At 43.3% G+C, this 20,327-nt stretch overlaps 1 protein-coding gene across 4 annotated transcripts in view; it reads left to right on the forward strand.

Annotated features, from left to right (window-relative positions):
* Positions 1-20,327, forward strand: part of LOC139408917 (tyrosine-protein kinase JAK2-like) — an 81,662-nt gene that overhangs the window by 46,995 nt on the left and 14,340 nt on the right. For 2 of the 4 annotated variants that reach the window (XR_011634333.1, XM_071153374.1), the window contains exons 5-16: positions 2,364-2,509; positions 5,365-5,656; positions 5,940-6,059; positions 11,567-11,724; positions 11,807-11,918; positions 12,141-12,330; positions 13,282-13,403; positions 13,638-13,772; positions 15,407-15,494; positions 18,440-18,567; positions 19,204-19,342; positions 19,886-20,037. Coding sequence is in view for 2 of the 4 variants with exons in the window: in XM_071153374.1 (XP_071009475.1) it covers positions 2,364-2,509; positions 5,365-5,656; positions 5,940-6,059; positions 11,567-11,724; positions 11,807-11,918; positions 12,141-12,330; positions 13,282-13,403; positions 13,638-13,772; positions 15,407-15,494; positions 18,440-18,567; positions 19,204-19,342; positions 19,886-20,037 (1,782 nt within the window). In the remaining 2 variants the exon portion in view is untranslated. The remainder of the gene's footprint in view (positions 1-2,363; positions 2,510-5,364; positions 5,657-5,939; positions 6,060-11,566; positions 11,725-11,806; positions 11,919-12,140; positions 12,331-13,281; positions 13,404-13,637; positions 13,773-15,406; positions 15,495-18,439; positions 18,568-19,203; positions 19,343-19,885; positions 20,038-20,327) is intronic. The other 2 variants (XR_011634334.1, XM_071153375.1) reach the window with 1 other exon arrangement.

The raw sequence follows: 20,327 nt of genomic DNA on the forward strand, positions 1-20,327 counted from the left end.
CTTACAAATAACGTCTTCATACTGCTATACACGGAGGTGGACTTCCTCCAGAACTTGCATGCAACCTTCTAACACTATACACATTACTACTTACTGACAACGCCTCCTCCTAGATTGGATGCTATTAACAGGAACCGTCCATGTTCAATGAATTCATGGTACCCAAGAAGATTCTTTCAACATGAACTCCTTCTCTTACAATCAAACGTACTGGTATAAAAATGACAATTTATCCATACAACGAACAGACAATGACACACAATAAGACAAACATTAATATAGTCATCTGGGCAAGGAACTAAAAAAAAACCTCAAAAATGCCAATCATCCAGTAGGGCAAAAAATTTAAACAGTCATCTCGGCCACAAACTGCAAAAATGCCAATCATCCACAAGGGAAAACATATAAATAGTCGTCTGGGGGTCGGCAGGGGGGACTCAGTCCGGTTTTAAACGTACTCTTGAAAGCTGTAATAGTAGAACGCACAAGGTGCAATTTTGAAATTGGGTAGTGCTTCATCAGTTCCTCTTGTCATGTTAGTCAATGGCATACCTTACAGAGCTATTTATAACTTGTCAGAAATGTCCAGATCATTTAGCCCAAGTCAACTAACATTTTTTACTTAGTTTTTTTAGCCCATAGATATTGTTGTAATGTATTCACATGAATACACATTAGACATGTATAGAATTGCAATAAAATTTGCTTTAAAACTGTAAAACTCTCTTTACCCCCCATGACAAAATGTGTAGAATTGCAGGAAATGAGCTTTAAACATGCAAAATTCTCTCCACCAACAAGAAGGGTGTGAATAGTTGTGTATCATGAACAGAGCTTGTCTCAATAGAAATAGATGTGGCTTGTGGGGAGGGGGTGTTCCCCAATGCTGGAAGCGGGGCCCCGAGTGAAAAAGTTTGGGAACCCCTGATCTAAGCCTCAGACTTCAAATGACATAGTGATCCAGTAGGGGATGCTCAAATGAAAATAGTCATCTAGGCCACAAACCTAAAAAAAATGACAATCATCCACGTCAAGACAGTGGGACTAATGAATAAATCCAGGCTTTCGAAGTCCATTTCCCACAATTCATATTCTGCCTACGACCCCCCCCCCCTCCCCCCAAGATGTCAGAATGAGTGGAATGGTTCTAGGAACTTTGCCAACCTCGTTTTTGTGTGCCGTCTCCTGTTCCACTGATTCAGACTCGTTAGTCCAACTGTAAATCGTGGTGAATCCTACCGACAACGGCAATTGTTAGGTTCTAAGTTTCTGGGACAAATTCCTGTCGGACTCCAAAGAAAGCTACATTTAATTAAACCACACTGGGTCATACAGCTGCAAAAGACAAGTTACAGAATCTCAGAACATATATTTATCACCTCTGTTTTCCCGGACAAGCCCTCCCCCTCCTGAGTTTAGGAGGTACAATGAATCTCTGGTTAGGCAGGTGGTGTTATCATCCCAGCCCGAGTCCAGAACCTTTGGTACTCTTCCACGAGTCTCCCGGTCTTCTTATCAGTAGGGAGTATACATTCTTGCACCTTGCCGCAGTCCATTCTTAATTATCCTCTCATACACAGAGGGCTATTTGAGAAAAAGCAATGTATTCATGGATACCATGATGCAAATCATAATGAGTGAATATAATATAACACAGTTAAGCTATAAGACAGTGTCACAGGGCAGGTGTTCACAATCTATTATCTCTACCATTTGACTCCTGTCTCACAGGGGCATCTATCAAACCCATAACATGTTATTCACTATTGCTAGGATGCTTATATGATTATAAACATACTAAAACATGCTCAAGTCAATTAGTCACTTTCCAACAGTAGTTTAGGACAAGTTAGGCCCTGGGTTGCTGTAAGGAAAGGGGTGTTGACTCTTTAGTACACATTCTGAGAACTGAGGTACCTGGTTTCCACGTATCTTCGAAAGTTGGGTAATGTTCCTCAAGATGTTCTGTCTGGTTACTGCATTAGTTATCTAGTCGAGGCCGGTGTCTGTGGTTTTAGTTGATGTTATCCACGGAGAATTTAGAAAGTGAAACTGTACTGGCCAGGGTTTTCATAACCGTGAGGGCCCATGGGGACAGAGAGAGGCATGACACTGATAGGGCTGTATAACTACAGATTTGAGGCTTGAACAACTGCTTTGTGCCTAATCAGATGGTCTGTCTGCCGTTTCTCGTCTCTCATATCATGTAAACGTTATCTATCCCTCTCCCCCTTTTTTTTTCTTTCTCTTCTCCCCATTTTCCCTTTTCTGTTTTCACCTTATGCCACCTGTACCCTGTATCTCCCTGCCTATTTACTTCCTCTGACACTTCTTCCTTTCTGGCTTGTACCTCCCTCCCTCAGTGGCGTAGTGACTTTGTGGATGGCTGGGTCAGTATCCCAGTAAACCATGAGGCCCAGGAGGAGTGTCTTGGCATGGCTGTGTTGGATATGATGAGGATGGCTAAGGAGAGCAGCCAGGCTCCTGTGGACATCTTCAACGACACCAGGCGAGTACACCGGAGGAAGATGGAGCATATTGAACCTCAAAGCAAATGAAAAATGTATTGGGAATCGTTTGGTAAACAAAGCGGCGTTCACAACGGTCAAACCAGGTGGAATGCATAGCCTCCGCTGTGGTCACTAAAGATATAGGGATGTTAACCCTGTGTCCTGGCTAAAATGTTAACCTGACATTTGTATTTCCTTCCTGGCCACCTAGTCATCCCTAAATCCCTAGCTTCCAATTGGCTTATTCAGTTGCACCCCTCTCCCCTGCAACTCTTCCCCTGAGGTGTTGCTGTAAGAGAGGAATGAACTGGGTGAACACTTCACTGTTAGGGTTAAATATAACTTGCACGTTTTGGCATATGACATATGGTATAATGACGGCGCTCCCTCTCTTCTAGAGGTCTTCGGATCTGCCCAATTACCTGAGATCTGACCAACATTTTGTAAATAACCCCTTGGATCCCAGGTTGGATCCCGCCCGGTGGCCACATACCTCAGATCTGTGTGAAAATAGGTGAAATACCAACCGGATCCGAAATGATATCTTTGAGTTTTGTTCTTAAGCAATATAAATGCTAATTTCAAACATTCGCATTTTATTCTCTTAACGCTAGAACCGCCATAGGCCAACGGCCACTGACGTTTGATTTTGTACTGTATATTAAAAGACCCCCCCCCCCAAAAAAACCGCCATGTCCTGTTCCTCGCCTGACTTTTCCTAAATGTTTGTATTTTACACTGCTCACTGAAAAGTATATAGAGCATTTTTTTACCCATTAATTTACCCGTACATTTTTTCTCACACTTATTCCCAATTCATTCCGCCAAGACAATGTGCTGTAGGACGTTGGTACCTAGCCAGGCGCTAATGCGTCTCTCTCTCTCAATGAATGAATGGGCAATAATTATGCAAGTTACTTCACAATCAAATTTAAATGAGGCCTAACTGAATGATGAGGATGAAGAGGTTGATTTAATTCAGAGCAATAGTGGTGTAACGAGGAGTTTGTTATGCCTATTTATCAGTGTTGGCTTATGTTAATAATTTGACCACGCACCGTGCAGGTTGATACATTCTCATTTACGTTTTACTTTGTAAAAATAAGCTGTTATGGTACTGTTTGATTTACTAGGACTCTATTACTAATCAAATGTATTGTACAGGAAATGAAAACATGCTGTGTGTTGCAGTAGGCCTTTAGAATAACGCAAAACATATCCTTGACTCGATCCAAGTTGATGAGCGGGAAACAAACAATGCCAGTCAGCCTGCACAGCTGGCCCATCGAAACTATACCAAAACGAATTTCACACGTAATAAGAGTTAGCCTATAGACCAGATTAAATTGACAATAATCTGATGAGTGACAATATTAGGCCTATCAGTACTCAAATTGTACATGAAGAGATGGGCGCATCTTGTAATTGACAGATGCAGGGAAAGGAGCATTGCTTTATCAAATCCTTCTTCGGTCACATGCAGGTAAAACATTTTGATTTCTACGTAGTATCTGAAAGAGCATATTCTGCAGTTTCTGTGACACTTTGTCAAAAACTCAAAATTCAAGAGGTATTTTTCCAAATGTCACTTTTTAGAAGACTAACCGTGCTGTCCTTGAATTTTGAGTTTTTGACATGACCCAGCGGAATTATGTTTTTAGATTTTTCTATTAATTTTCAAATAAATTACATATGAAAAGCTGAAATGGATTCATTTTTTTTACCAAATTTATGTCCTAAATAAAAAGCATTATGTTTTGGGCAAATCCAACAACATATCACGGATTACCACTCTTCATATTTTCAAGCATGATGGTGGCTGCATCATGTTATGGGTATGCTTTTCATCGGTAAGGATTGGGATTTTTTTGTTGATGAAAAATAAATGGAGTAGAGCTAGGCGCAGGCAAAATCCTAGAGGAAAACCTGGTTGTCTGCTTTCCAACAGAAATTAGGAGATACATGAACTGGCCTTTCAGCAGGACAGTAACCTAAAACACAAGGCCAAATATACACTGGAGTTGCTTATCAAGATTACCTCCTGAGTGGCCTAGTTACAGTTTTGACTTAAATCGTCTTGAAAATCAATGGCAAGACTGTCAAGCAATGATCAACAACCAACTTGACAAAGCTTGAAGAATTAAAAAAATAATAGTGGAACAAATATTGCACAATCCAGGTGTGCAAAGCTCTTAGAGACTTACCCAGAAAGACTCACAGCTGTAATCACTGCCAAAGGTGATTCTAACATTGACTCAGGGTTGTGAATATTTATGAAAATGTGAGAGTTCTGTATTTCATTTTCAATAAATGTGCAAATACTTCTAAAAACATGTTTTCACTTTGTCGTTATGGGGTATTGTGTGTAGATGGGTGAGATAAAAAAAATATATATATTAAATCAATTTCAAATTCAGGCTTTAACACAACAAAATGTGGAATAAGTAAAGTAGGAATATTTTCGGAAGGCACTGGTCATGCAAATCAATGAACATATAAACTCTTAGTGTGTGTGAGATTATCAGTATTGAAAACGTGTTCATGACATCCTTTACAGAACATAATAAACCCATGTCATTAAATATTTCCTGATACACGGTGTCAGTACTCACCCGGGCCTCCTTTTCTCATTCCATCACACCACACCTCCCTCAAATCCAACCCAGCCCATGTATTTAGAATATATATTATTTTCTGTTAGTTGCTAATTTTCACATTTTGAAAAATGTCCTTTCTTAAAACATGATATTGTATCACATAATTCATCTCTTGGCTGCTATTGATACTAGTATTTAATGCACCCAATTGTAACTAAACCAATCCCATTCTGCCCCCCCCCCCCCCCCCCCCCCAGCTATAAGTCATTCCTGCCCAAGGACATACGTGCCCGTATCCAGGAGTACCACTTTGTGACCCGGAAGAGAATCCGCCATCGCTTCAAGAAGTTCATCCAGCAGTTCTGCCAGTGTAATGCCACCGCTCGCGATCTCAAGCTCAAATACCTGGCAAATCTGGAGATGCTGCAGCCAGCCCTCTACTCCGAGTGCTTCCGGGTCACAGAGCCCTCAGCTGGAGAGGTCACCATCGTCGTCACGGGTAACAATGGAATTCAGTGGTCCCAGGGGAAGGATATGGAGATAGAAAAGGTAGGGAGAAGTAGCATTCTCTTCTCTTTCTCTTCTTGTTTCTTGTCCTCTTATTGTCCTTTCTTTCTATTCTTCTCTTCTTGGAAACGGCATATGCCGTGCTGAAACGACCACAAAATGGCTATGATTAGTTATGTGTTTCAATTGTCTCATGCAATCATTTGATAGTTTCATAGAGAGTAAGCGGAAGGGCGTTTGAATGTTGTGCATTCAGGATTGCTGCTACTGTATGTGACTTCTCTTTCTCGCTCACTATCTCTTTCTCTCTACCGGTGTCTCTCAGGGTTTCCAGACGTACTGTGATTTCCCCGAGGTTATAGACATCAGCATTAAGCAGGCCAACAAGGGCGGTGCTATCGAGAGTCGTATCGTCACCATCAACAGACAGGACCATCAGACTCTGGTACGACTACCCTGCTAACCTAACTCATAGAGGGACAAGAACACCTGCTTTATCTGAAATGATAATGACCCTATTCCCGATATACACTGAGTGTACAAAACATTATGAACACCTTCCTAATATTAAGTTGAAAACCCCCCCTTTGCCCTCAGAACATCCTCAATTCGTTGGGGCATGGACTCTACAAGGTGTCGAAAGCATTCCACAGGGATGATGGCCCATGTTGACTCAAATGATTCCCAGAGTTGTCAAGTTGGCAGGATGTCCGTCGGACCATTCTTGATGCACACGGGAAACTGTTGTATGTGGAAAAACCCAGCAGTGTTGCAGTCCTTGACACAAACTGGTGTGCCTGGCACCTACTACCCTACCCCGTTCAAAGGCACTTTAATCTTTTGTCTTTTCCATTCACCCTCTAAATGGCACTAATACACAATCCATGTCTCAGTTAACTCGAGGCTTAAAAATCCTTCTCTAATCTGTCCCCTCCCTTCATCTACACTGATTTGAAGTGGATTTAACAAGTGACATCAATAATAGATCATAGCTTTCACCTGAATTTATCTGGTCGGTCTATGTCATGGAAAGATTTGTACACTCAGTTTATAAACTCAGCTAAAAAAGATATGTCCCTTTTTCAGGACCCTGTCCTTAAAATATCATTTGTAAAAATAAAAATAACTTCACAGATCTTCATTGTAAAGGGTTTAAACACTGTTTCCCATGTTTGTTATGAACAATTAATGAACATGCACCTGTGGAACGGTCGTTAAGACACTAACAGCTTATAGACAGTAGGCAATTAAGGTCACAGTTATGAAAACTTAGGACACTAAAGAGAAAGGTGCCCAGGGTCCCTGCTCATCTGCGTGAATGTGCCTTAGGCATGCTGCAAGGTGGCACGAGGACTGCAGATGTGGCCAGAGCAATAAATTGCAATGCCCGTACTGTGAGACCCCTTAGACAGTGCTACAGAGAGACAGGACAGCTGATCGTCCTCGCAGTGGCAGACCACGTGTAACAACACCTGCACAGGATCGGTACATCCGAACATCACACCTGCTGGTCAGGTACAGGATGGCAACAACAACTGCCCGAGTTACACCAGGAAAGCACAATCCCCCCATCAGTGTTCAGACTGTCCGCAATAGGCTGAGAGAAGCTGGACTGAGGGCTTGTAGGCCTGTTGTCTGGTGAGGACCTGCCTTACATCACCGGCAACAACGTCGCCTACGGGCACAAATCCACCGTCGCTGGACCAGACAGGACTGGCAAAAAGTGCTCTTCACTGACGAGTCACTGTCTTGTCTCACCAGGGGTGATGGTCGGATTTATCGTTGAAGGAATGAGCGTTACACCGAGGCCTGTACTCTGGAGCGGAATCAATTTGGAGGTGGAGGGTTTGTCATGGTCTGGGGCGGTGTGTCACAGCATCATCGGACTGAGCTTGTTGTCATTGCAGGAAATCTCAACGCTGTGCATTACAGGGAAAACATCCTCCTCCCTCATGTGGTACTCTTCCTGTAGGCTTATTCTGACATGACCCTCCAGCATGACAATGCCACCAGCCATACTGCTTGTTCTGTGCGTGATTTCCTGCAAGACAGGAATGTCAGTGTTCTGCCATGGCCAGCGAAGAGCCCAGATCTCAATCCCATTGAGCACCTCTGGGACCTGTTGGATCAGAGGGTGAGGGCTAGGGCCAAATCTGGTGCAGTCCATGAGGAGGAGATGCACTGCAGTACTTAGTATCTGGTGTGGACACCAGCTGCAATGACTGTTACTTTTGGTTTTGTTCAGGGACACATTGTTCCATCTCTCTTAGTCACATGTCTGTGGAACTTGATCAGTTTGTCTCAGTTGTTGAATCTTGTTATGTTCACACACATATTTACACATGTTAAGTTTGCTTAAAATAAACGCAGTTGACAGTGAGAGGACGTTTTTTGCTGTTTATTACCCTACAGCCACTTGTACACCTTGTATGTGTGGAAGAGTTTCTTTGGTCAGCGTGGCGGAGGTGACGTTGCCTACCCTCACCACCTGGGATCTGCCCGTCAGGAAGTCCAGGATCCAGTTGCAGAGGGAGGTGTTCCGGTGTCCTAAGCTTGGTGGCGAGCTTGGAAGGGACAATAATGTTCATCACTGAGCTGTAGTCAATGAACAGCATTCTCACATAGGTGTTCCTCTTTTCTAGGTGGGTTAGGGCCGTGTGAAGTGCAATTGAGATTGTGTCGTCTATTGATCCGTTGCGGGGGGGTTGCAAATTGGAGTGGCTCTAGGGTGTCTGGGATGAGGGTGTTGATGTGTGCCATAATCAGCCTCTTTAAGCACTTCATGATTACAGATGTGAGTTCTGCAGGGCGGTAGTCATTGTGGCATGAAGCCTTAAGAGTTCTTGGGACCAGGAATGATGGTGGTCATCTTGAAACATGGGGATTACAGACTGGCACAAGGAGAGGTTGAAAATTACCGTGAATATCCCTTCCAGCTGTTCTGCGCATTCTCTGAGAATGTGCCCTGGAATACCGTTGAGCCACACAGCCTTGTGGGTGTTGACTAGGACTGTGGTGGTCATTACATTTTGTCAGCCAGTTATCATCTTACGGTAATTTACGGTAATTTACCGTTAACTAACAAACACATTCAGCATCTCCAGGCCTCCATGCATACAAGCTGCTCATCTGCACACTTGGAACATTTACATATTGAAAACTTTCTAATAAATCAATGTAATATATACCATCACAATAAATTCATTATTTTAGGCAGGTCTAAAGAAACCTAATATAAAGAAAATGTGTTTCAGAAGAACAGGATATGAGTTGGCCTACTGTATGTTATCTTGCTATGCGCCATCTCATAGGCTGTAGGCTTGTTCATTTAGCAGACATGATGATATGCTTATGTCCCGTGCCAAATCTATGATTGTATAGTAAGAATAATAGAATTGAGGTTGGCGAGATGATAAAATGTGAAGGATATTTTTCCCATTCCGAAGCGGCTATGTTGAGCATAAAAGTGATCATTTGAAACCGGTCCTATAGACTATCGACTTTAGTTGTGAATGTCTTAGAATGTCTTACAAATCAGAACGTATATGGGCTGCATAGTGCAACTATAGGCTATTGATGCGTTTGAGAAAGTAGCCCAAAAAAGTTGCGCTCTGTTCTTTGTCTCAGGCTGCACACGCTGTGATCATCAAGTGATCATATTTTCGCCCGTTGGACTTTTCCAGGGCCTGCACCAGAACGAATCATTTGGGCGGCATTTGATTTCTATAGGAGGGACTTTTTCATTTTTTTCCCCCCCACGGGACCTCTTGTGTGCGCTAATTTTGTTATTGTGTGTCATAATGAAGACCATAGGCAGCGCGTGAGTTTCAAGTTTAGGAAAGCTTACCATTTCTCCTAACATTTCTACCTACTGTATCTGTGTGCCAGTTATGATTCGTGGAACAATTTTCGTGGAACAATTTCATTTCAATAATATAATTGTTTCTCAACATTATTGTCACGTGGTTAATCATAATCTGAATTAAAATGATATAAATCTAAAAGTTCAAATTCAACTAATGCAGGAGCAATCAGTCTTTGCCATATGGACACATTGATACGCGGCTAAAGGAATTAGGGCGTGAAACTCAGAGAGCCTACAATGCAGCAGTAGGCCTATAACTTCCGTCGTCAACTAAGTCAAATACATCGGCCTAAAGTTGACAAATAAAAACAGGAAATCTCCAGATTAAAACTCCTCCTGTTTGCCTCCCTTTCATTCTGACCTGTCTTGAGCTATCGCTAGTGAAGTGCAACTATGTATCAACTGAGCAGGTTGGCGTGCTCAGGCGCAGAGAAACCACACACATGCTCATTGCTCACATGGGGCACTCCAAACAAAGGGCAATTATTTTTTTTTACAAAACACCTAAAATGATGGTTATGAAATTAACCAAAACTTGTTTCTCACAAGTGTAGCAGGTGGTGAACTCTGCATTCAACGTTTCCTCTCTGGGAATGAGAACGGTAAATTACTGTAGTACATGCAATAACATAAATGAATGTAACCAAAGGACGGGGATTAACGGGGAAATTTACTAGGCCTACGGGGGTGTCTTGGAAATTCAGTACTGAGAGAGACGCCATTTCTTCAAACAATCATCTCTTTATTTAATATCGATTAATCATTGCGATAATGAAACCGTCAACCCAACAGCCTTGAATAAACAATCAAAGGGAAAACAATTCACACAATGAAACAATGAATGTGCAAGAATAGGCGGGAGAGAGCGAAGCACATTCTGGAGAGCCGAGTGCTTGCATTCTGGAGAGCCGAGTGCTTGCATTCTGGAGAGGGAAGGCCATATATTTGTCTCAATTTTTTTTTATTATACTCAAGACACATTATCTAAACACATTTTAGATGCTTTTCACTGACAGCCGCAAACACAATAATCAGCTAGGCCTATTGCCACACGCGCTGCCCAAATTGCGGGCTTCCAAAATAGGCATAGGCCTAGGAGCTTGTGATTTTTAAAACAACCCACAGCTATTTTGTTTCAAAGAAGATTATGATCCTCTGTGGCTAAGTCAAGCTCTCTGATAAAGTATTTGGAATGATTTTATTTAGACAGGAGTAATTATAGAATTTTGGCAAGACGTCAATTTACTTTAGGGGGAAGTCCGCATCTGAACAGTGCACTATGCACCCGCCAACTTCCCTTTCTAATTCGAAAGTGACTGAAACCAGAGATCTGTATATAATGATGAAATACGCATGTCTCCACCCTAGCAATGTGAGTCGTCGTCCCTAAGGCAGGAGTGCAGGCGACAATCTTAGGTGTGCATATTACAGTATGCCCATAGAAACGCATTGGGCTTATTCGGGGAAGATTTTTGCAAGAGGGAACCCTCTCGCTTTGCCTCTTCCTCTCTGCTGAAACTAGCGAGCGAAACAGAGCCCCTCTCTTACTATATGTAGCCCATGTGTCGGAAGCTGTCTGGACAGAAAAAAGTATGACATGCTCCTTTTGTCCAGACAGCATCAGATACATGGTTTACACATACTGAGACAGAGTGAATGGAGGTTGCTTTTCCACAGTAAAAAAAAAAAAAAAGTTTATTTGTATTTTTTTCAGTCATGCTGGGTAGGCTACTCCAGTTATTTCACTCCACACATCAACCACTGTTCGAGGAGCATGAAGCCTCACGTTGCGGGACAGTTGATATTTTGCCCAAACGCTGTATGCCACGGGCTCTCCAAACCTGTTCCTGCAGCTACCCAGTGTGGTGGTAAATACGGTTACCACAAACAGCCCTAGTGTTGACCAGATTAATTACGTCGGCCTTGTCAGGTTGATGGTTCATATCTGGCTCAAAGGAACAACGAGGCCTTTTCCGTAGAAAAGCATGTCAGAGTACTGACCCAACCCTCTCTTTTCCTCCATCTTCTTTAAACTGTCTCTCTCCTCTCTCTCCTCTCTCTCGCTCTCTCTCTCCCCTACTACACAGGAGCTGGAGTTCCGTTCCCTGTCCGAGGCTCTGTCCTTTGTGTCCTTGGTGGATGGCTACTACCGGCTCATAGCAGACTCCCACCACTACCTGTGTAAAGAGACGGCGCCCCCTAAGCTGCTGGAGGCCATTCAGAGCTACTGTCACGGCCCGGTTTCGTAAGTCAAGTGTGTGTGCGTACGCTCACGCTCACACTCAACCATGACTGAACCCATCTGTCCTCTCCATCTCTGTCCTCAGGGTGGAGTTTGCGACCAGTAAGCTACGACGGTCTGGGAATCATAAGGGTCTGTACATCCTCCGCAGCAGCCCTAAGGACTACAACAAATACTTCCTGACCTTTGTAGTGGGGGTGAGTACAATGCATGATACTGGTGCTGTGTGACCTGATGGATTGAGTGGCCCCAGAGTCCCCTGACCCACTGCTCTAACTTTAAAACTAGAACTATTCATGTTTAGTCCAGAACAGACTTATGAGCCTTTCTCCTCATGTGTACATTATATAACCTTACTGTCAAAAGTGTATGTCTGTCTCTGTGTGTATCGGTCTTTAACCTGTTCCCCCTCTCTGAAGCAGAGTGACAGCCTGGTGGAGTTTAAGCACTGCCAGATAGTGAAGACAGACCAGGGAGAGTACGTCCTCTCTGGGGCTAAGAAGAGCTTCAGCTCTCTAAGGGAGCTGCTCCACTGCTACCAGAAGGAGGCGCTGCGCTCTGACGGATACATCTTCAAGTTCACCAAGTGCTGCCCGCCAAAGGCCAAAGGTGAGAGGTCAGGGGATAAGGAGCAACAATGGGTCATAGCTGTGTTTTTGTGTTTATAACAATAACATAAACTGTCCTACTTGATTTCATTGACCAATGTTAGCAATTTGGGGAAACGTTTGGGCTCGCTCTCCAGCCACACTTGACTCTCAATCTATATTCTCACAGGAGTTTAATAAACAAATAATGCACTATCCTTCAAAAGGAGACGTGACACACGGATCGAGGAAAGGATGAATGCAGCAAAGTACAGAGAGATCCTTGATGAAAACCTACTCCAGAGCACTCAGGACCTCGGACTGGGGAGAAGGTTCACCTTCCATCAGGGCAACGACCCTAAATACTGAATACTTTCTAAAGTGCGATTTATATGAACCGATTCTAATAAGATTTCATGTTGCTAAAATGCTGTCGGTTCCACTTTGAATGCAACAATGGTTAAGGCACAGAAGTTATTTTCAAAGAGATGGCTAACAGCAAGTGCTGCAACACAAAACACAGTTCCGCTCACCAGATGATGATCATTTTGAACTTATTCTTGAAAGGAAGAAGCTAACAAATTAGCAACAACATCGTCTTTGATACCTGCTGCAACCGCTGCAAACTAGCCAACAACAAAAGCTAGCTAGACTGTGGGAAAACTACTGTTCGCTGTTGCGCAGTGACCTGTTTCCGTACGTTTTTGTAAAAACGGTCCCACCCATTAAGTCAAAATGTGACTGGTGACATTTAGTCTTGAATTGGACTTGCATTTTTCTGGTCTTGGCTCGGTCTCTGACCTCTTGTCCCCCTCCCGGTCTTGACTCACATACAATAACAAAATGTATGTACCCCACCAGTTGCGTTCTACACTATATTCACAGGTTACCTAAGGAGTTACGGGGGAGACGAAGACAATCTCTTTATATACCCCTAACTCTACATCTTCATCTCTGTCCCATCTTTCTGCAGACAAGTCTAACCTGTTGGTCTGCAGGGGTAACCAGGGTGCTGAGGTACCGCTCTCCCCCTCCCTCCACAGACACATTAGCCAGATGGTGTTCCACAAGATACGCAAGGAGGACCTTGTCATCGTAAGATACCTCTCTCAAACACTATTTTTCTACCTATCCGTATTCCTCCTCACTCATTACTAAAAATGAATCGCTCTGGTCAATTAGGTTGAGAGCAGAGGCCACTGGGTTCTGTACACACACACACACGTACAAAAAATACTTCTGAAGAGACGATTATTGGGTAGGTTGGGGGTAGTAACATACCTGCCACTTAAGCACCAGGGAATTGATTGTGTTCCCTGTGTGTTACAGAAAGATAGTCTGGGTCAGGGAACATTCACTAAGATCTTCTGTGGCGTGAGGAAGGAGCTTGGGGACTATGGAGAGATTCATCAGATGGACGTCATTGTCAAGATCCTGGACAAGGCCCATCGCAACTACTCCGAGGTTAGTTAAGAAAATGACTCTCACATCAGTAAGAGATTCATCTTAACTTAGTCTTTGATTGAAATCAATGCATGAAAAAGTGAAACTCTTTAAATCCAAATCCAAGTTAGGATATGACCCTAAGAGAGCTGTAATGTTCAGGAGCTAGTCTTGATTTGACTTGAATACAAGTCTGCATCCATTTTTGAAAGCAGTGGTGTAAAGTACTGAAGTAAAAAATACTTTAAAGTACTACTTACAGTTGAAGTCGGAAGTTTACATACACATACACGGAAGTTTACATACACAAACACACAACTCCACAAATTTCTTGTTAACAATCTATAGTTTTGGCAAGTCGGTTAGGACATCTACTTTGTGCATGACACACGTCATTTTTCCAACAATTGTTTGGGATGAAATAAATAAAAGCTGAAACAAATAATTCTCTCTACTATTATTCTGACATTTCACATTCTTAAAATAAAGTGACCTAACTGACCTAAGACAGGGATTTTTTATTTTTTTGTTGTTGAATTTCGTGGTATCCAATTATTGTAGTAGCAACTATCTTGTCTCATCGCTACAACTCCCGTACGGGCTCGGGAGAGACGAAGGTTGAAAATCATGCGTCCTCCGATACACAACCCAACCACAAGCCGCACTGCTTCTTAACACAGCGCGCATCCAACCCGGAAGCCAGCCGCACCAATGTGTCGGAGGAAACACCGTGCACCTGGCCACCTTGGTTAGCGCACACTGCGCCCGGCCCGCCACAGGAATCGCTGGTGCGCGATGAGACAAGGACACCCCTACCGACCAAGCCCTCCCTAACCCGGGCGACACTAGGCCAATTGTGTGTCGCCCCACGGACCTCCCGGTCGCGGCCGGTAACGACAGAGCCTGGGCACGAACCCAGGGACTCTGATGGCACAGCTGGCGCCCTTAACCACTGCGCCACCCGGGAGGCCTAAGACAGGACATTTTTACTAGGATTAAATGTCAGGAATTGTGAAAAACTGAGTTTAAATGGTGTATGTAAACTTCTGACTTCAACTGTACGTAGTTTTTTGGTATCTGTACTTTACTAATAATATTTTTGCCTACTTTTACTTCATTACATTCCTAAAGAAAATAAAGGACTTTTTACTCAGTTTATTTTCCCTGACACGCAAAAGTACTCGTTACACTTGGACAGGAAAATTGTCCAATTTACACACTTATCAAGAGAACATCCCAGGTCATCCCTACTGCCTCTGATCTGATGGACTCACTAACACACACATGCTTCATTTAGCAAATTATGTCTGAGTGTGGCCCTGGCTAAAGAAAAAAATAAAATTGTGCAGACTGGTTTGCTTAATTTAAGTAATTTGAAATTATTTTGAATTTTTATTTTGGTACTTAAGTATATTTGAGCAATTCCATTTACTTTTGATATATTTCAAACCAAATACTTTTAGACTTTTACTCAAGTAGTATTTTACTGGCCGACTTTTACTTGAGTCATTTTCTATTAAGGAATCTTTACCTTTACTCAAGTATGACAATTGTGTACTTTTCATACCACTGTTGAAAGGGACCGGAAAATTTTGTTTTGCAAATGGAATTTGTTAATTTGCTATGTTTGCATTTTCAATTGTGTCTCTCACCAGTCGTTCTTTGAAGCCGCCAGTATGATGAGCCAGCTGTCCCATAAGCACATGCTCCTCAACTATGGCGTGTGTGTCTGCGGGGAGGAAAGTAAGTGACATCCCACAATTCAGTCATTCTGTTCCTCCCGCCTTTTCCTCTGATAGCCTACCTCTCCCTCCCAACCATAGCCCCTGAACTCTCCCTACTTCCCTGCCCTCTCTACAACACTGTTGACCTTTGTCTGTCTCTGCAGTCAGTGTCGTCTGTCTGAGGATCAGTGAAGGTGTCTATTATGATGGGATAAGGGTGTTTTTCTAATGGAGTCCTGCTGAGGCAGGATTGAACACAACAGGGTCATGTTCATTAGGGCACGTAACAGAACACAAAAAGTTTTTTTATTTTTTATTGGACAAGTCCAGGTAGTCCCTCCCTTTTTTTTCAGTTTTCTTTCATTTGGTGCCTAATGAACATGACCCTGGCCACATGGTCCGTGTTCACTGTGGGTTAGCATCAGGGCCAGCATTGGTCACCACACTGTCTGCCTGGACTAAAAGGCTTACAGTAGCTGTGACCTGTGACTACTGAATAGACTGATGCCCTGGGTTAATCCTATGATGTAATGACTGGAGCAGGCAGCTAATACATCAAGTGCTGGCACAGCATATAAAGCAGGCCTTGCTCTATACACAGTGTGTACAAACCATTAAGAACACCTACCTTATGTTATTTTTAGTATTACATTGTTATTGATTACTGCATTGTTGGGTTTAGTGCTTGAAAGAAAGGCATTTCACTGTACTTGGGCATGTGACATTAATACTTAAAACCTAAGGATAGAAAGGATGGCCTTTTCCACATTCTGTGGCAAAATAAACCCTTCCACATATACAAGGTGTACAATAAGTGTCTGTAGGGCACTATAAACTGAGTGTACAGTCGTGGCCAAAAGTTTTGAGAATGACACAAATATAAATGTTCACAAAGTCTGCTGCCTCAGTTTGTATGATGGCAATTTTCATATACTCCAGAATGTTATGAAGAGTGATCAGATGAATTGCAATTAATTCCAAAGTCCCTCTTTGCCATGCAAATTAACTGAATCCCCCCAAAACATTTCCACTGCATTTAAGCCCTGCCACAAAAGGACCAGCTGACATCATGTCAGTGACCCTCTCGTTAAAACACAGGTGTGAGTGTTGACGAGGACAAGGCTGGAGATCACTCTGTCATGCTGATTGAGTTTGAATAACAGACTGTAATCTTCAAAAGGAGGGTGGTGCTTGGAATCATTGTTCTTCCTTTGTCAACCATGGTTACCTGCAAGGAAACACGTGCTGTCATCATTGCTTTGCACAAAAAGGGCTTCACAGGCAAGGATATTGCTGCCAGTAAGATTGCACCTAAATCAACCATTTATCGGATCATCAAGAACTTCAAGGAGAGCGGTTCAATTGTTGTGAAGAAGGCTTCAGGGCGCCCAAGAAAGTCCAGCAAGCACCAGGACCATCTCCTAAAGTTGATTCAGCTGCGGGATCGGGGCACCACCAGTACAGAGCTTGCTCAGGAATGGCAGCAGGCAGGTGTGAGTGCATCTGCACGCACAGCGAGGCGAAGACTTTTGGAGGATGGCCTAGTGTCAAGAAGGGCAGCAAAGAAGCCACTTCTCTCCAGGAAAAACATCAGGGACAGACTGATATTCTGCAAAAGGTACAGGGATTGGACTGCTGAGGACTGGGGTAAAGTCTTTTTCTTTGATGAATCCCCTTTCCGATTGTTTGGGACATCCGGAAAAAAGCTTGTCCGGAGAAGACAAGGTGAGCGCTACAATCAGTCCTGTGTCATGCCATCAGTAAAGCATCCTGAGACCATTCATGTGTGGGGTTGCTTCTCAGTCAAGGGAGTGGGCTCACTCACAACTTTGCCTAAGAACACAGCCATCAATAAAGAATGGTACCAACACATCCTCCGAGAGCATCTTCTCCCAACCATCCAGGAACAGTTTGGTGACGAACAATGCCTTTTCCAGCATGATGGAGCACCTTGCCATAAGGCAAAAGTGATAACTAAGTGGGTCGGGGAACAAAACAGGAAACTCCCCAGACCTTAATCCCACTGAGAACTTGTGGTCAATCCTCAAGAGGCGGGTGGACAAACAAAAACCCACAAATTCTGACAAACTCCAAATATTGATTATGCAAGAATGGGCTGCCATAAGTCAGGATGTGGCCCAGAAGTTAATTGACTGCATACCAGGGCGGATTGCAGAGGTCTTGAAAAAGAGGGTCAACACTGCAAATATTGTCTCTGCATCAACTTCATGTAATTGTCAATAAAAGTGCCTTTGACACTTATGAAATGCTTGTAATTATACTTCAGTATTCCATAGTAACATCTGACAAAAATATCTAAAGACATTGAGGCAGCAAACTTTGTGAAAATTAATATTTGTCATTCTCTCAACTTTTGGCCATGACTCTACAAAATATTAAGAACACGTGCTCTTTCCATGACATTGACCGACCAGGTGAAATCGATATCCTTATTGATGTCACTTGTTAACTCCACTTCAATCAGTATAGATGAAGGGGAGGAGACAGGTTAAAGAAGGCGTTTTAAGCCTTGAGACATTTGAGACGTGGATTGTGTATGTGTGCAATTCAGAGGGTGAATGGGCCTTTGAATGGTGTATGGTAGTAGGTACCAGGCGCACCGGTTTGAGTCGAGAGGTTTAACGCTGCTAGGTTTTTCCACCATCAACAGTTTCCCGTGTGTGTGTTAATGGTCCACCATCCAACCAACTTGACACAACTGTGGGAAGCATTGGAGTCAACATGGGCCAGCATCCCTGTGGGTAGATAGAGATGGAGATTGGATGCTTTTACCCAACAGTCCTTATTAACCATTAGAAGCTTGGAAATGGCTTGCCCTTATCGCGGCAACATGGAGTTCTATGGCAGTTTGAAGTCCCCTTTTTGTACAATTTGGCACGTATCACTGTATTGTGCTGCGGTAGTACAGCTGTGATTGTTGAATTATAATCCGTTGCTTTTCAGACATGATGGTGCAGGAGTATGTGAAGCTTGGCTCCCTGGATACATACCTGAAGAAGAATAAGAGCTCTGTGAACATCACCTGGAAGCTAGAGGTGGCCAAGCAGCTAGCCTGGGCTATGCATTACCTGGTACGACCAATCCAATCAGTTATACAGTAACACATTTAAGAAGTTTCATTGCCACATACACCACATAGGTGCAAACAATGACTTAGTAAGACCCTAATCTTCATCTCCTAGAAGAACCTCCAGGGTTCACACACACACTAAATGTATGCAATCACTGTAAATCGCTTCGGCTCAGTGTCCGCTATGTGACCTGGGTGGTCTAGCAGTCAGTGCCGCTGCCTACAACACCCATACCAGAGTTGACATGGGTTCGAATCTGACCTACAGTCCACTGTGAAGCTTCATGATTAGTTGACTATTTCAATCAGCTGTGTAGTGCTTGGGCAAAAAATCGAAACGTGCATCCCTTAAGATCCCGAGGACCGAGTTTAGGAAACCCTGGTCTACTGTATGTGATGCACGCTCCTATCTTTCCCACTTTCTCTCTCCTCTCTGTCCAATACAACATATAAAGTGTGTGTGTGTGTGTGTGTGTGTGTGTGTGTGTGTGTGTGTGTGTGTGTGTGTGTGTGTGTGTGTGTGTGTGTGTGTGTGTGTGTGTGTGTGTGTGTGTGTGTGTGTGTGTGTGTGTGTGTGTGTGTGTCACCGTAATGGTATTACTTTTATTTGCAGTCTGTCATATTCTGTGTGTAACAGGAGGATAAGAACCTGATACATGGAAACGTGTGTGCCAAGAACGTCCTGTTGATCCGAGAGGAGGACAAGAAGACTGGGAACCCTCCCTTCATCAAACTGAGTGACCCTGGAATAAGCATCACTGTCCTGCCCAAAGATGGTGGGCACCAGCTCTTGTATCAGTTATTACTAAGAAATGATACTTTACTGAATTTATGCATGTTCTTTACAGTGCATTTACAGGGCATTTAGCACCAAACAAGTCTTCCTCAGGCGGTGTTGACGCAAGGTATTCACCACGTATGAAATATTTAAAAGGAAACAAATACTGCGTTGTTAGAGGACACTCCTCTCTTCGCCACCCCTCCTCTCTCCTCCACCAAGAGGAGATACTAGGAAATAAATCAAAAAAGGGGTATAACCATGCAGAAAGCATGCAAAGGTAGAAACTCCAGACATTTTTCAAAGCGCTTTTCTTTAAGTAATGTCGGCTATTTCTGTGGCTATCGCAGCGGCAATGATAAAAACGAAAGAAAAATAAATATCCCTGAACTTATACAGTTCTTCTCTCTCCGATTTATTCTCAACCCACTCCTCGCTCCCTCTCAACCCTCACCTGAAGAACGGTAGATTAAAGCTGACTACTGTATAGTCCATTGTCACAGGGAAACTCATCCTCCTCCTTCTTCTTTATAACCTCTAGTCTTGGTGGAGCGTATCCCCTGGGTGCCTCCAGAGTGTATAGAGGTGCCTAGACACCTGACTCTGGCCACGGATAAGTGGGCCTTCGGCACAACCCTGTGGGAGATCTGTAGTGGAGGAGACAAACCACTCAGCACACTGGACTGCTCCAAGGTAAAGACTGGGGGAGGTGTTGTTGTTGGGCAATTCATATTAATCACAGCAATAATAAATAGTTCATTTAGTTTGAAAGCCATGTCCGAGCCAGAATGGCCCATAGGGCAGGAGCCTATCTCCTGTTTCTGTAGCGTTGTTTGTATAGCACACTGTAAATTACACCCAAATATCAAGGTAGTTCACAAGCAGGAAGTCAAATAAAAGGCAGGAAATGAAAAGCTTTTGAGCTGTGTAGGGTTTCGTTCCTCTGTTGTGTTATGTTTTGAGGGCCATAGTTTGTGGTCTTC

The sequence above is a fragment of the Oncorhynchus clarkii genome, chromosome 5, assembly GCF_045791955.1.
Source record: "Oncorhynchus clarkii lewisi isolate Uvic-CL-2024 chromosome 5, UVic_Ocla_1.0, whole genome shotgun sequence".
In the NCBI taxonomy this organism is placed as follows: Eukaryota; Metazoa; Chordata; class Actinopteri; order Salmoniformes; family Salmonidae; genus Oncorhynchus; species Oncorhynchus clarkii.